General features: G+C 31.9%; 1 protein-coding gene across 1 annotated transcript in view; it reads right to left on the bottom strand.

Moving 5' to 3' along the window:
• Positions 1-15775, bottom strand: part of LOC111614986 (CD109 antigen-like) — a 34624-nt gene continuing 18849 nt past the window's right edge. Inside the window, exons 6-8 of the mRNA XM_023356357.1 lie at positions 6867-6966; positions 3581-3682; positions 1-221 (exon numbers count right to left, since the gene is read on the bottom strand). Coding sequence (XP_023212125.1) covers positions 16-221; positions 3581-3682; positions 6867-6966 — 408 coding nt within the window. The 3' untranslated portion in view covers positions 1-15. The remainder of the gene's footprint in view (positions 222-3580; positions 3683-6866; positions 6967-15775) is intronic.

The following is a 15775-nucleotide window of genomic DNA, read 5'->3' on the forward strand; positions in this document are numbered from 1 at the left end:
TATATAAATAATTTATTATAAAAATTTTTTACCTTCTCTAATGAAGTTATAAATTTTTCCTTCTCGTTCAGGTGTCACATCTCCTTTAACTTTTAAAAATCGCAATGTGTACAAAGTTGGACCCATGTACATCATGTTCTGTTCTCCACAGCCAACAGGCATCCGAATTAAAGTCTCAGGATCATGAATCACAGTTTCGACTGTTGGGCCATATTCAGTACCTGTAATATATTTTTAATTATATTGATAATAATTTAATTAATATAATTAATTAAATTTTTATTAATATTTTTGCTTATTTTTTCATACTCTCAGATAATGAAAAAATAATTATTAAAAGCTCAATTAACATTTGTAAAAAATTATTGAATCAATAAGTATTGTTTTATAAAAAATTTATTTATTCAAATTTTAAACATTATAAAATTAATGCAATCTGTTTTAAATATGACAATGAGTTAGTTTTATGATAAATATTTATAACTAAGAATTAAAATCTAATATTCTAAATAGAATCAAAATATTTATTCATATGCTCTTATGACTGCACTAAGTTTAATTATTCTTTAAATTTGAAACAATCTAAATTAAGGAATGAAAAGAAACATAAGTAGACTACAAGAAAAAGAGAAATTCAATAAATATGATTTTTTTATTTAACCTGTTTGAAAAACTATGATCCACTAATACATTATGAAGATTCTTGAGCTTTCAGAAGAATACACTATTATTATATAATGGAATAAAAGAAATATTTTACATGATACATTCATTAACAAAAATATTAAGGACCAAGAAGGAAATATTTAAATTGAATAAAACTTTATGGCAATATAAGAGCAATGCTCATAAATAATTACAATATCATAAAAATGGGTCAATTTCTTGTGGAACAATAGTATAATTTAAAGAAAACTTTAGTACCATGTAGAACTTTTTCTTTTTAGATATATGCAACAATTTAATTGATTATAGAGGTATACAGACACCTATGCTGTTCCTGCAATAAATGTTTCAAATGCCACTCCAGATCCCTCAAACTCATAGATAGCCAAAACTGGTATCCCTTCTGCTGAAAAGGCAACAATGTAACAAATTCATTCCTGAGAAATCCTAATTGTGTGCAATGGAGCATTATATTACTGGTAAATGACTGCTTTTAGCACTGCAATAAAAGGCATCATATGAAAGTGAAGGATTTCCTGAATATACTGCTGTGTCATCAATGTCTTTTGTACCACTACTAGAGTTGACTATCATACAAGATAAAAAAGTAATGAACAGTGACTAAGATTTCCACTTAATTTAAATATGGTCTAATAGAGAAATCAATAATATCTATTACAATTAATAAATTTAAAAAAATTTTTCTTTTAAAAAACACCTTTAAGAAATACAAGTGAATTCACTTTTTAAAATCTGACTTCGATAGAGTTTAAAAAACAGAGAAAGACCAGAAAATCACTTTCACTATTTCTTACTTTATTTTTCTATTTTTATCCATTTTTTTATCCATATATATTTCGCTTGTCAGCCTCATCAGTGGATATTACATTGTTACGTTGCCAGTACTTTTATACTCTATCAAGCTATCCCAGCATGCATTAACACATGCGCCACTATTTAAATTTATACAATTTACATGTCCTTTAATACAATAATGTTCTATGATGCATCTTTTTACAAGATTTTTTACTTTATACAATATTTTAATATTNTATGGCTACAATATCAGACATGAAAAAACAACACAGTTTACGCTGTCAAATCTGATGACATGGATGATATAAAACTTTATGCATCCACACAGAAACAACTTCATCAACTCCTACAAATCACACACTCATACACTAAGGACAAACAAATGGAATTTGGCCTAGATAAATGCAAAACACTTCACATAGAAAAAGGAATCCTGAAGAAAGAAGAATTTGCACTTGGAAATGGAGACATTATTGAATCCATGGAAGAGGGCGAGTTCTACAAGTATTTAGGATTCCAACAGGCCAAACTAACAGAACATACACAAATAAAGCAAAGATTAATTAAAAAATACCAAAGTAGGTTAAATGCCATTCTCAAAACACAGCTAAAAGCAAAACACACAGTTAAAGCAATAAATACATATGTCATCCCAGTGCTCACATACTCTTTTGGAGTTATACAATGGACTCACACAGATCTCGAGCAACTCCAAAGGAAAACAAGAACAACACTTACTAAGCATAAAGAACATCATCCTAAATCCTCCACAGACAGATTAACCCTTCCACATAAAGATGATGGATGTGGCCTGATCGACATAGTTAATCTTCATTACAAACAAATACAGTCACTGTGAGAGTTTTTCTACAGGAAACAAGAAACATCACAATTACATAAAGCAGTAACTCTAGCAGACTCAAATAACACANTTTGCGAACATTCTTTGCCAATCCTTATTGTAGCCCTCTGTCCCCAGTATAAATTGGCAAGTAATCTGACATCCTTTCCATCCATACCATTTTCTACTAGACATCTAATAAGGTAATCATGTTTCACATTGTCAAATGCCTTTGTATAGTCTATAAAACAGAGAAAAATATTCTTCCCAACAGACTAGAAGCCAATTAAGTGATAGAGAGTATATTCAAGACCCTCTACCCCCGTCCAGTACCTCGGACAAGTCAATCACATGATTGACCAGTTCATTGATGCATCATTTTTGGTCAATCACGAAAATGTGATCTGTTAAGACATGATACGAAAAATATGGCATAATTTTAATAGGAATATTAAGTCCATATTTTTCATGGAGATATCAATCTATGGCAAATAGTTGAAATATAACACCTCATAAGATAATGTATGGTGGATACAAAGAAATGCTTTTTGTGTGAATGGTTATTGCTATATTGTAATTTTAGTAATTATTTTATTGTGCCCTAAGCAATTTCAGTTAAGTGCAAAATAAGTGAGTCAAAGAGGAGCAAAATTTATGATTTGTGAGGCAAAGAAATAAAATTTTTTCGTTATGGTATAAAATAATACCATAAGGAAAAAATTTTATTTCATTGTCTCACAAATCATAAATTTTGTCAAATGGTACCATTTAATTTAAGTTTTAGTATTTTTATATAAAAGAGATAATATGAAATGTTAATTAACATGCAATAAATAAAATAACTATGTTTTGCAGCATAATTTTCTTAAAATAGATTATTAAGCTTTTATAGAAGAACAGAGATGTAAAGTACATCATGAAAATTCATCATACCCCGCTATAAGTTGGCAGGCCTAATCTATGTTAATGATGATGTGTGATAATAAAATTTGATCTAACCACAATTGTTTGTCATGTAGGTCTTTTTTCCATTATAGTTTTATTTTTACTCTTTTACCTAGAAAATCATTTTTGTTTTAAATTAGTTTTCATTATAGAGTAATTAATTATACAGTTATAAAAGCTGTATTAAAATACCAACCAAGTCTACTTATCTTTTTGTTATAAAGACTTTAAATCTTTGACTGTATTTATAAAATATTGAAAGCTTTTTAATAATACTATTAATCATTTTTAACCAAAAAAATTTCAACTTACCAATTGCAGAAACTACACAGGATTCAGTTCCAGGTACATATTTTTCACTGGGGAGAAGTTTTATTGCAGTTACTTGAAGTTTCTGAGAATCATCTATTGTATCTACAGGAAAATTACATACAAAGATTATTTTGTTAAAATTTATAAGTAATATAAATTATAAAATAAAAAGTTGTTTATTTGCTAAAACAAATATGTTTTCATGTATAAATCTCTTTTTGTAATAGTATTTTTGTAATTAAAACTTCTATGAAAATCAAGTTCTGTAAAAAACATATTGACTTTATATATAAAATATAAATCAATTCTATCAATCTTTCTTTGTAAGAGTTTTTGACACAATAATCTCCTCTAAACACACTGTAAAAATAAACGACTTACTTCAGCAGTAAACCAAAACAGTGCTTATTTCCAACTATTTCACTAACGTTTTCGAACTTCGTTCTTCCTCAGGTGAAACGGGTAGAATCGATGTTATTCGAAATTTGAACGCAATGTTCTAAGGAAACTCTTGCACTCATCGTGTTAAACTTGCGCATGCTCTGTAGATAGAAAAATCGTTTTTGGCTTCTCAAGTGTCGTAAATAAAAGTTTGCCATGCCATCGACAAGGATAGTTCATCTTTATTGTTTATACAGTTGTCTTCTTTTGCTGTTTTATAGATATATATCGCTTCCATCCAGCACAAATGGTGTATTAGCTGTGTGGTGTAAATTATCTTTGACTCATCAAATACAGCTTCTATATCAGGGTCCGTGGCAAATTGTGCTAGTGCTGTCGAATATCTTTTATGCAGGATGTCCGCCTTGTGTTCCTTGATCCTCACCTCCAACGATCTTTTTGTCGATCCCACGTATACTAAACTTTTATCACACCTATGATCTTTTATAGGGATCCTGTATACTCCTGCTAATTTGTTTTGATGTGGAATGTCTTTTGCATTATTTAACATTCTAAATATAGTGGGACATCTTCTAAATATTAAGGAGGCTTTCCTTGTCGATGGCATGGCAAACTCTTATTTACGACACTTGAGAAGCCAAAAGCAATCCTTCTATCTACAGAGCATGCGCAAGTTTAACACGATGAGTGCACGAGTTTCCTTAGAACATTGCGTTCAAATTTCGAATAACATCGATTCTACCCGTTTCACCTGAGGAAGAACGAAGTTCGAAAACGTTAGTGAAATAGTTGGAAATAAGCACTGTTTTGGTTTACTGCTGAAGTAAGTAGTTTTTGACACAGTTAAAATAATTAATTATTTTCTTTTTTGGTTTGTTTGTCAGATATGCAGGTATCTGAGAAAGATCTCCATTATTATAAAATTTCATTTGAAAAGAAATGAAGTTACCCATTGATGAATGCAGTTTGTAATAAAAGAAAAATTAACTCAAAAAAGTTTTTATGGTGTCTAATAGATGGTGCTAGTGGCTTATACAATTCAAAATGATGACAACACAGGAAAAAGCACAATATGTATTGTGGTTAGCTGAATAACTGAAAAACCACACATGATTGTGCAAAGAAAGTGTCAGATGAAGTACAGAAAGACATCACCAACTAACTACTCAGTTTATAGCTTGCATACAGAAATGCAAAGATACAGGAAGATTTTAGCACTCAAAACATTACAATCATTCATTGACATTGGATGAAAATCTGCAACAAGTTAGAGAAGAGTTTTATAGGAGTCTGAGGAAATTAGTGAGACGTGCTTCATGAGAATTTAATTAACCAAGTTTTTACTGCTTACAATGTGATATACAAATGGTTATGGTCGTTAGTCTACACAAATATGTCAAGCTTTGAAACCAAATGATCTGCAATGGAGATTTGAATTTGCATGCACTTTGTTAAGCAGGATTGAAACAGAGGACCTTAACAGGATTTGCTTTAGTGATGAAGCAACATTCCATGTTTCAGGAAAAGACAATTGCCATAATGTTAGAATATAGGGCTCTGAAAACCCATGCAATGTGGTAGAGTATGAACAGGATTTTCCCAAGGTTAATGCTTAGTATGACATTAACCTTGAGGTTATCATGACACAATCATTGTCTTCATGGAAAACACAGTTAATGGGGATATCTATTATGATATTCTGAAGTACTATGTCATATCACAACTGGAACACATACAGCCAACTGTACTGTTTCAACAGGACAATGCACTCCCTCACTGGGTGGTTTGTATCAAACAAATTACCTATGGAAACCATGTTTCCTGGACAATGAATTAGACATAGAGACCAATACCCTGGTTCCCTAAATCATCCAACATAATCCCACTGAATTTCTTTTTGTGGGATTATGTAAAAGACATTGTGTATTAAACACCTGTTCCTAATTTTATTGTTTTGAAAGAAAGGATAACACTTGCAACCTCCAATGTTACATGGGAAATGCCAAACAACACCTGGCAGAAAACAGTTATCAACTGGACATTCTTCATGCAACTAAAGAAGAACATGTCGAGATTCACTGAATATATGCAAACTACTTCAGCTTTTGTATTAATTTTTGCAATAAAAACACTTTGAGGTAATGTTTCTTTTATCACAAACCACATTTTGAGAGACCACATCGTTTTTTTAAATGAAATTCTACAATGTACATGTTTCTCAGATACCCTGTATTTCACATGATTTCTATTAAAACTACCTTTAAATTTTGTTTTTTATATTGTCCATGTAGACCTTATTTATAAATACAACTTATTATACTGGTGTAGTTTTGAAAGTCTTATAAACAAGATCTATATGGACAATATAAAAAACAAAATTAAAATAGTAAAGACATGAGGCACAAAGAATTACCTTTAAATTTTTTTACTTGTAAGTTTTTGTTTTATTTCTGTCAAGAACTTATAAGAAAAATCTATGTAGTCATTCATATAAACTAAGTAAATGAAATGTAATCTAATTTTATAATTGGCAAATGATCACATAATATAAACTATTAATCAAAACGTCAAGCCAGATTTATTATTGGCTATATTTTGGGTAATTAAATATACAAATGCTATGTAATTTGGTCTAAAGTTAGGCATTAAGTTGACATCTTGTGTAAAATTTAATAATTACAATTAAGTAGTTTAGGATATTCTGAAAGAAAAGATCAATCTGGAGGAGATTCAAGCCTACAACTTCTGCTTATTGTGCAGATTCATTGCCAGTTACTACTGTCCTGATAGTGTAATCTGGTAGACCTCAGTCTGATCTCACTTCCAGACTAAATTGAAAAGCATTTCAATTTATTGTTTAATTAATACTTCATATATGTAATACCTTTATAGGTCTCAGTTTCAACATTTCTTCGTTTTCTTCTTTGTTGATTAGTAGGATCTAAGATGATCACAACATCTTCTTCTTTGACAACACCTTCAGCCTAAGTGCCATTTAAAAATACAATAAATAAAATCATATAATCTCAAAATTAGTTCTTATTTAGAATCAAATTTTAAATGATTCATTGGGTTATACTTTTATTAAAAATAATTTCATGCCAATTTTTAGCAAAGTAATTTAATAGCTAATTTATAATCCAGTGTAAATCAAACAAATCATTAACAAACAAGAATCTCCAATGTTTATCTGAGAAGGCCAATGTGAGCTGTAAAACATAACAGGAACAAATAAGATTAAGATTGTCTTTATTTCTAAATAATGATGAATGTAAAGCAATGTGAAATTTGCAATTGCTTTTTTGAAAGAATGTTGACAAATTTTTTGGCACCAACATTAAAGTTGCCTTTAGACATCCATTGGACAGTGATCTTAAATATTTTATTTTATATATTTCATTTTTGAAAAGGTTGTTTGCAAAGCTGTTTGGAAACAAAAGTAGAAAATTTCCTCTGTAAAAACTTCTTAAAATTTTAAAATTCTCTTCTGGAAGAGATCTGTAAAACTATAACATTTACATTTAGTAATTATGGACAGCATGCCTGTTAGAAAAAACACAAAATGCAGAAATTAAACATATAATCATAGTTTTTGATGTGATGCTGACAGTTTCACAGTTTTAGAATAAAACCTCATTTGTTTTACGCAACGTTCATTTTTTTAATGTGCCTTCTAGAGAGGGATGTATAACCTCATTTAAACTGGCATGCTGATTTTTACCATATGAAAATATCTGATTTTATGATCTCCCTCAGACAGACCGACAATCCATGAAAGTATAGTATTAATAGTAGTGAAAAATTAGCCTGATATATTAGGGGAATCATAACATCAGGTTTTGATATGTTTATATGTACATCAATAAGCCTATTGATTTTTAACTGAATCTATCCCTAACTCAAAGCTTTTTAACTCAAAATCAGAATTTTTTTCTCCCAACTAATTTAAGTTAATCAGATCCCACTGCACATTCAAAAGAGATGGCATCTTGTACTATGTCTTGAATTCACACCTTACATGTTAAACATAATCCATATCAGGAAATTTATAAAGAATTAAATAGAGATTTTAAAAAAACCAAGCTTTTATAACAAGTTTTATTGAGATAAGAACATCAACATATTCAGTAAACTAATGAGGAAAAACAAGATAAAAGAGGAGAAAAACTTTGTTTATCAACAAGCAAAAAAAACTCCAGAATAAAATTTCATTTTCACTAAATTTATATTATACTTCTCTCCACTTGAATAAAAACCTTTCAATCTCCAGTGTTATTCTTCTTGGCAAACGTTTTCAGCCCTACCAGGGTCTTCTTCAGGCCACTGTTTCAATAAATTCAAACAGTACAAAATCGAACATGAACCAAATAAATGTGATTCAAATCCTAGAACGTCAACGTTAATATCAAAAATATAGAACACCACGCTCTTGCTTCAATGACATCAAAGCATGTGTTGTTTTTATTCAAGTGGAGAGAATTATATTACCTCCAGTATTAGAAGTGAAGTTCATTATTTATATTATACATTTCTATGTTAACGAAGTTTTAATGACCAAACAAAAATGATATTGTTCATTTTATATTTGTTACTCTGTATTTATTGGTTAATAGAAAAATGAAACCTTGAAATCTATCCTTTCATTTCCTGAATGAAACATTTCTGAATTATATGAAATCAATCTATTATGTAAATTAAAGATTAAGCATGTAACAATAATCATTCATTACTGTGCTGATCATTTTTAAGGTTTGGTAAAATTATCTCAGAAAAAGAATCTTGGGAAAAAAATTTATAACTTACTAAAATATTTTTATAAAGTTTTCAAAAATATTTACAAAATTAAAAACCTTACAGTTTTTTTTTCAATAAATCAATTTACCTTAAACTCTCCTCAAGTTCTTTTTGATTCAACTACTCAAAATACAAACAGTTGAACTGCAATATACTTTTTTATATGGTATAACAATTTAACTATTATCTTTATAAAAAATTCTTATTCGTGTATAATAAAAAATTATTATTTTTGTAACTTATGTTATGGATTATACAAAATTAAATTCAAACAATTTTAGCATGTTTTTGATGACAAATTGCAAAAAAATATATTTGTATAAATATATTTTTGTAAATTTTTTCTTTATAAATCAGGGCTGTGGAGTCAGAGTCGTGGAGTTTTTGTGTTTTAGTTGTAGTCGTCAAAAATCCCACCTGACTCTGACCAACTCCTTTTTACTTTTCCAACTTGTTATGTATATAGAAAACAAAGAAGTATTTGAATAATGCCACATTTGACCCTCTGAGTTTTTTGCAAATCTATATGTTTGGAGATCTCTTGAACCCAAAAAATGTCAAATAAAGGGAAAAATTCATGCATGTGCATGCACATATGTTGGTGTCTAATTTGTTTAATTTCTTTATTCTGTTCTGAAATATTAAACAATATCTCAGAATGAGTAAAGTTTAAGAAACAAAATTTGGCACAGTAGCATGTGTATAAAGGGCATTAATGCTATTAAATTTTGGTTCTTAATTAAAAGTGGATAGGATAGAGACAGAAGAGGTCATGTGTCATATTTACCAGTGTAGTTGGATTTAATGAATATTTTACTCATTATTAGCATTCACAATTTTATAATATAATCGAAATGAGTTAATAATAATAATAATAATAATAATAATAATAATAACTCTCCCATGGTCACCACCTGGTCGTGGTGGGAGAGCCAAGTAATTTTACTGAACCATAGAGCAATGCAGGCTGAAGCGCAAGCTCCTGGTAGGGACACCCATGCCAGTAAGGTCTATGGGGAGAAATGAAGCTAAGAGTGACCACACCCACATTCTGTGGAGATAATTATCATGGTAGTAACCAAATCAAAGTGTGATACCGGCTCGGACATCGCCCAGGTTAACAAGGTCCGCGTTCGTGGGTTAGGCAGAGGCTCATGTTCGAAAAATAGGCCGCAGTCTCCCTTGGTTACCGGTGGCGAAAGCAGCGCCGGCCCAAGCATGGCTACTGCAATGCCCTCAACAGATGTGAGGAATCAACCTAGCCTTGGTGTTTCTGTGGCAATGCATCCACAGACCACAAAGGCTGGAAAACCACGCCAACGGATGAAATGGACAACAGAAATGAACGAGTTTATCATCCGCACTTACTACACCATCACAAGACTCGAAACAAACATGACAGCATACAGACAACAACTACACCATAGATTCACACAACAATATCCTCACCTCACTGTCACCGAACAAAGGGTTGTTGATCAAAAAAGAACAATTATACACAACAACCTTATCCCACAAACAACACTTGAACTTATCAAACAACAGGTTGCTGATCAAATACATCAACAGACAGAAACATTTAACATTAATGAAGATCACGTAACCTGTCAGGATAATCCAGCAACAAGCACTGATTACAGCACACACACAACAAGTACCACTAATGATACTGCAGGCACTTCCCCATCCATCACTGATAACGTAGACATAGAATTAGTTAATACACTCTCACTTATATTTCAGGAAACACTCACTAAATATACAGGTACAGATCCCACACAAAGACCACGAATACCGAAAATCAACACGTCAAAGGTAGTAGGAAAAACACTAAATTATGTAAACACTCACTTACTACCAAACTACATTCATTCAATTTCTACACTCTCAGACATTCATACATTAGTTTATGCTGGGGCAGTCACAGTAGTAACACACCATGGACTGAAAATACACTCACAGACAGACACACACAAAACACAATTCTATCACAAGCCTGCCTGGCAGAGAAGAATAGAAACACAAATAAATGACATTAGACAGCAATTAGGCAGGCTGACACAATACACTAAAAACAACATAACACCCAAATTAAAGAAACAACTCAAAAACATTTTCAAGAAAATCAAAACACACACAAAACATGAACATCACAACACACACATTACAGAATACATCGATACACTAAAACAAAAACTCGCAGCCAAAGCACGTAGACTCAAACGATACAAAACATGTACACTACGAAAACAACAAAATAAATTATTCACAAACAATGAAAAACTTTTCTACAGACAAATCAGTACCAAAACAAACACTGATACACAGCACAGTGGCACACCAACAGAAGAAGAACTCACAACTTATTGGTCTTCTCTTTGGTCCAATGCTGTTACACACAATGCTGATGCAGGCTGGATCGAGGAGGAGAACAGAAACTTGCACAACATACCAACTATGCCCTGTGCTGAAATAAACATACACGACATTCGCTACGCTGTTAACAGAACACACAACTGGAAGACACCTGGTGTAGACAACATTCACAATTTCTGGTACAAAAAGTTTACATCACTGCACCAGGAACTAGCTAAACATCTAACACACATCATCATCAATCCACAAGACATGCCAAAATTTCTTACTCAGGGCATCACCTACATGAAACCTAAAAACAACAAAACCACAGACCCCACACAATACAGACCAATTACATGTCTTCCAACACTCTACAAATTATTGACATCCTGTATCACAAACAAAATATACAAACATGTTGAAGAACACGACATTCTTACAGAACAACAAAAAGGTTGCCGTAGAAATCACAGGGGATGCAAAGAACAGTTACTCATAGATTCAGTCATTCTACGGCAAGCACACAAACAACACAGAAACATACACATGGCATATATAGACTACAGAAAAGCATTCGACAGTGTTCCACACAGTTGGCTGCTACATATTCTACACATGTACAAAATACATCCATCACTCATTGCATTCTTCGAAAACACTATGCAGCACTGGAGAACAACACTACATCTCAGGGTTAGTAACACTTCCATACAAACAAACGAAATATTCATTAGGCGAGGAATTTTTCAAGGAGATTCCTTGAGTCCTCTCTGGTTCTGCCTAGCCCTGAATCCATTATCCAACATGTTAAACAACACGCAATACGGCTACAATATCAGACACGAAAAAACAACACAGTTTACACTCTCACATCTCATGTACATGGACGACATAAAACTTTATGCATCCACACAAAAACAACTTCATCAACTCCTACAAATCACACATTCATACACTAAGGACATACAAATGGAGTTTGGCCTAGACAAATGCAAAAAACTTCACATAGAAAAAGGAATCCTGAAGAAAGAAGATTTTGCACTTGGAAATGGAGACGTTATTGAATCCATGGAAGAGGGCGAGTTCTACAAGTACTTAGGATTCCAACAGGCCAAACTAACAGAACATACACAAATAAAGCAACGATTAATTAAAGAATACCAAAGTAGGTTAAACGCTATACTTAGAACACAGTTAAATGCAAAACACACAGTTAAAGCAATAAACACATATGTCATCCCAGTACTCACATACTCTTTTGGAGTTATACATTGGACTCACACAGATCTCGAGCAACTCCAAAGGAAAACAAGAACAACACTTACTAAGCATAAACAACATCATCCTAAATCCGCCACAGAAAGATTAACCCTTCCACGTAAAGAAGGCGGACGTGGCCTGATTGACATAGTTAACCTTCACTACAAACAAATACAGTCACTGCGAGAGTTTTTCTACAAGAAACAAGAAACATCACAGTTACATAAAGCAGTAACTCTAGCAGACTCAAATAACACACCATTAAACTTACACTCACAACATACAGACATGACACAACATATAAAAAGCATAGACAACATTAAGCATAGACACCATCAAGCAATCGTGGGCTCGAAAGGCACTCCATGGCAGGCCCAGGATTTTATTGACAAAACTGCGTCAAACAGCTGGTTAGATCAGGGATGCTTCTTTGGGGAGATGGAAGGATTCATGATTGCCATACAGGATCAGGTCATAAATACTAAAAACTACAGAAAACACATACTCAAAAATACAACAGTCACAAACGACACATGCAGAAAATGTCACATTATGCCAGAAACTATACAACATATCAATTCTGGTTGCAAGCTCTTGGCACAGACAGATTATTTACACAGATATAATCAAGTAGCAAATATAATACACCAAGAGCTTGCAAACAAACACAACTTGGTAGACATGCACGAACCATACTACAAGTATATTCCACAGACAGTATTGGAAAACAACACGCACAAAATGTACTACGACAGAGCCATAATCACAGATAAAACAATTTACCACAACAGACCAGACATCACACTCATTGACAAATACAATAAAATCACATACATTATAGACATAGCCATTCCAAACACTCACAATGTACAAAACACATACACTGAAAAAATTACCAAGTACACAGAACTTGCCCAGGAAATAAGGCATCTGTGGAGGATGGATAGAATGCTTATTGTATCTGTCGTTCTCTCCTGTACAGGTAGGATACTACACACACTACACAAAAGCCTAGGAACATTACAATATTCAATTGAATAGAAATACATACATCACACTACAGAAGGCCACTATATTGAATACATGCCACATTGTTAGGAAATTCCTGAATACAGACACACACACTGACACACTTATTTAATTTTAGTTTTGTTTTGGTTGCTATGCCTTGACTTTGGTCTGGCATAGTACACAGCCACCGGTGTGAACCGAGTATAATTCACAAAACCCAACATAATAACAATAATAATCTCAGAGTTCAAATGGTCCCTGATGAGATCTAAGGATTACCCTGAAGAACTCCGTTTCTATTGTACTATTTTAGATGTGGTTTTTTGCGTTTTTATGAAAAATCAAACATACTTTTAGATCCATCCAAAAATTCTCTAATTAGTCTCAGAAGTGGGGGAACCTAATTCTTGCACCCAATGAAAATGGGTAAGATCAGCTATAATCTAATAATCTTAATCTTCGTTATTGTTGCTTTTTGCCTGTGCAACATCTGGCTCATCTGCTAGTTTTTTTTTTTTTATAAAACTCGTTTCTACCCTCAAAATTAAGTTTGAGTTCAAATATGAGTACAGACAAAAAAGGAAATCTTACAAAATTTGAAAATGATATTTACTATGCACTGGAAAAAATAAATCACATTGACCACTCTTCAAGTTTGCATGTTAAAACGGCAATACTGCACTATCCACACATTATCCAAGACACAGTATTGATTGTCACAGCATTGCCATCAACCAAGTTTCGGTAAAGCGTTTATTTTCTGCTCTTAAAATTATTAAATATGATTTAAGAGCTTCAGTAAATGCTGATTTAATAGACATGATTTTTTTTTTGTAAGGAGTAATTCAGTTTATAACAGAAATGAAAAATAATAAAATAATTAACATGGCAAAATAAGCAACCTTTTTCTTTATTTCTCATTCTTGACTAAGTTTAATGTATCTGTATACTTATATATTACCCAATATACTTGTATATTATGTACAATATTTTTATTAAACTAATTTGTTTGTGTTGAATGTATTTACTATTTTTATTCATACATGCTTACCAAATACCATTGCCATCATCAAACAAGTCAATAAATGTGTTCAGTAGATCTGTCAAATTTTAATGTTTAATTAGTTTTTTAAAATCGTTTTATTTTGTATTTTTTTAAAATAATCAGAATCATCATCATTATCTCTTTCCTGGCAGTTATACAGAATAGGCCTATAACAAAGGAAAAGAACGACGATCAGTCAAAAAGTGACTTTCCCAGATTTTTACTCTTTTGGACATTTGAAGCCTTGAAACGTAGAGAAGTGCAAAGGCATTCAGGTTTTTTCTGTATGCATGGATGTTAGAATGTGTTCCAACTGATCTAGTTCAACCATTTTGAAGCTTAATAACTGCTGTGTTAAACCATCCAACTCCAATTCAAAATCATGCCTCCCATACAATCTAACATTTGTACATACAGAAAAAAAACCTGAATCTTTTGCATATCTCAACATTTTGAGGTGTCCTGAGTCCAAAAATGTAAAAATATGGGGTAGGATCATTTTTTGACCAATCGCTACACTTTACCTCTGTTATATATAACATGGAACTGCCCGGACTACAATACACAAAGGCAGCGCTTGATCATCAAGGTTCAAGACAATAACGACTTATGGCCATGCAAAAGCAAAATTCTTATCAGCAACAAGCAGTACTACAATGCCTTAAAAGACTTTGCCTCAAGCATTAAGGTGCTCGACTAGGTGCTGTGGTAGGTTACCACCCCACAAGTCTTATGTGGTCTCTGTACTCGTGTAGGACTGTATTAATCACACATCATTGTTCAAATTCATAATCTATGGTTTTATAATCTATATAAGTTAATTTTTGTAATATATAATTTGTAATTTTTATAAATTTTATAAATTTTTATCTTTTGTAATCTTTTATCTTTTATAATCTTATATTTTGTGATTTTGTAATCTTATAATTTTATAACTTAGTGATTTTGTGATTTATAATTGTATAATTTGTACTTCCCGGGCATCTTAATGTAAACTGCATCACTTATTGTTACTTTTATTTGGCATTTCTACTCTCATTGTATTCGTATCTACCTTGTACAGTACATGTAACCATTTTCTCATTGCATTTATCTATGTATAACTGTATGATGTATTACCTCGAAATTCTAATATGCTAACCAAGTGTCGCGCCAACAATCCATTGTAAATTCTCATTGCTTAATTGTCCATACTGCCAATCATGTATGTATTCGTCTTATTTTTAATAAATGCGATGCAGGCGCCCATGATTCTCCCACTTACCCTACTCTATCCTATCTTACTTTTTTTTTTTCACCTTCGCCTTAACTCGTCAAACTTTTCC

The sequence above is a fragment of the Centruroides sculpturatus genome, unplaced genomic scaffold (assembly GCF_000671375.1).
Source record: "Centruroides sculpturatus isolate CEXI.00-Female unplaced genomic scaffold, Cexi_2.0 scaffold2012, whole genome shotgun sequence".
NCBI lineage: Eukaryota > Metazoa > Arthropoda > Arachnida > Scorpiones > Buthidae > Centruroides > Centruroides sculpturatus.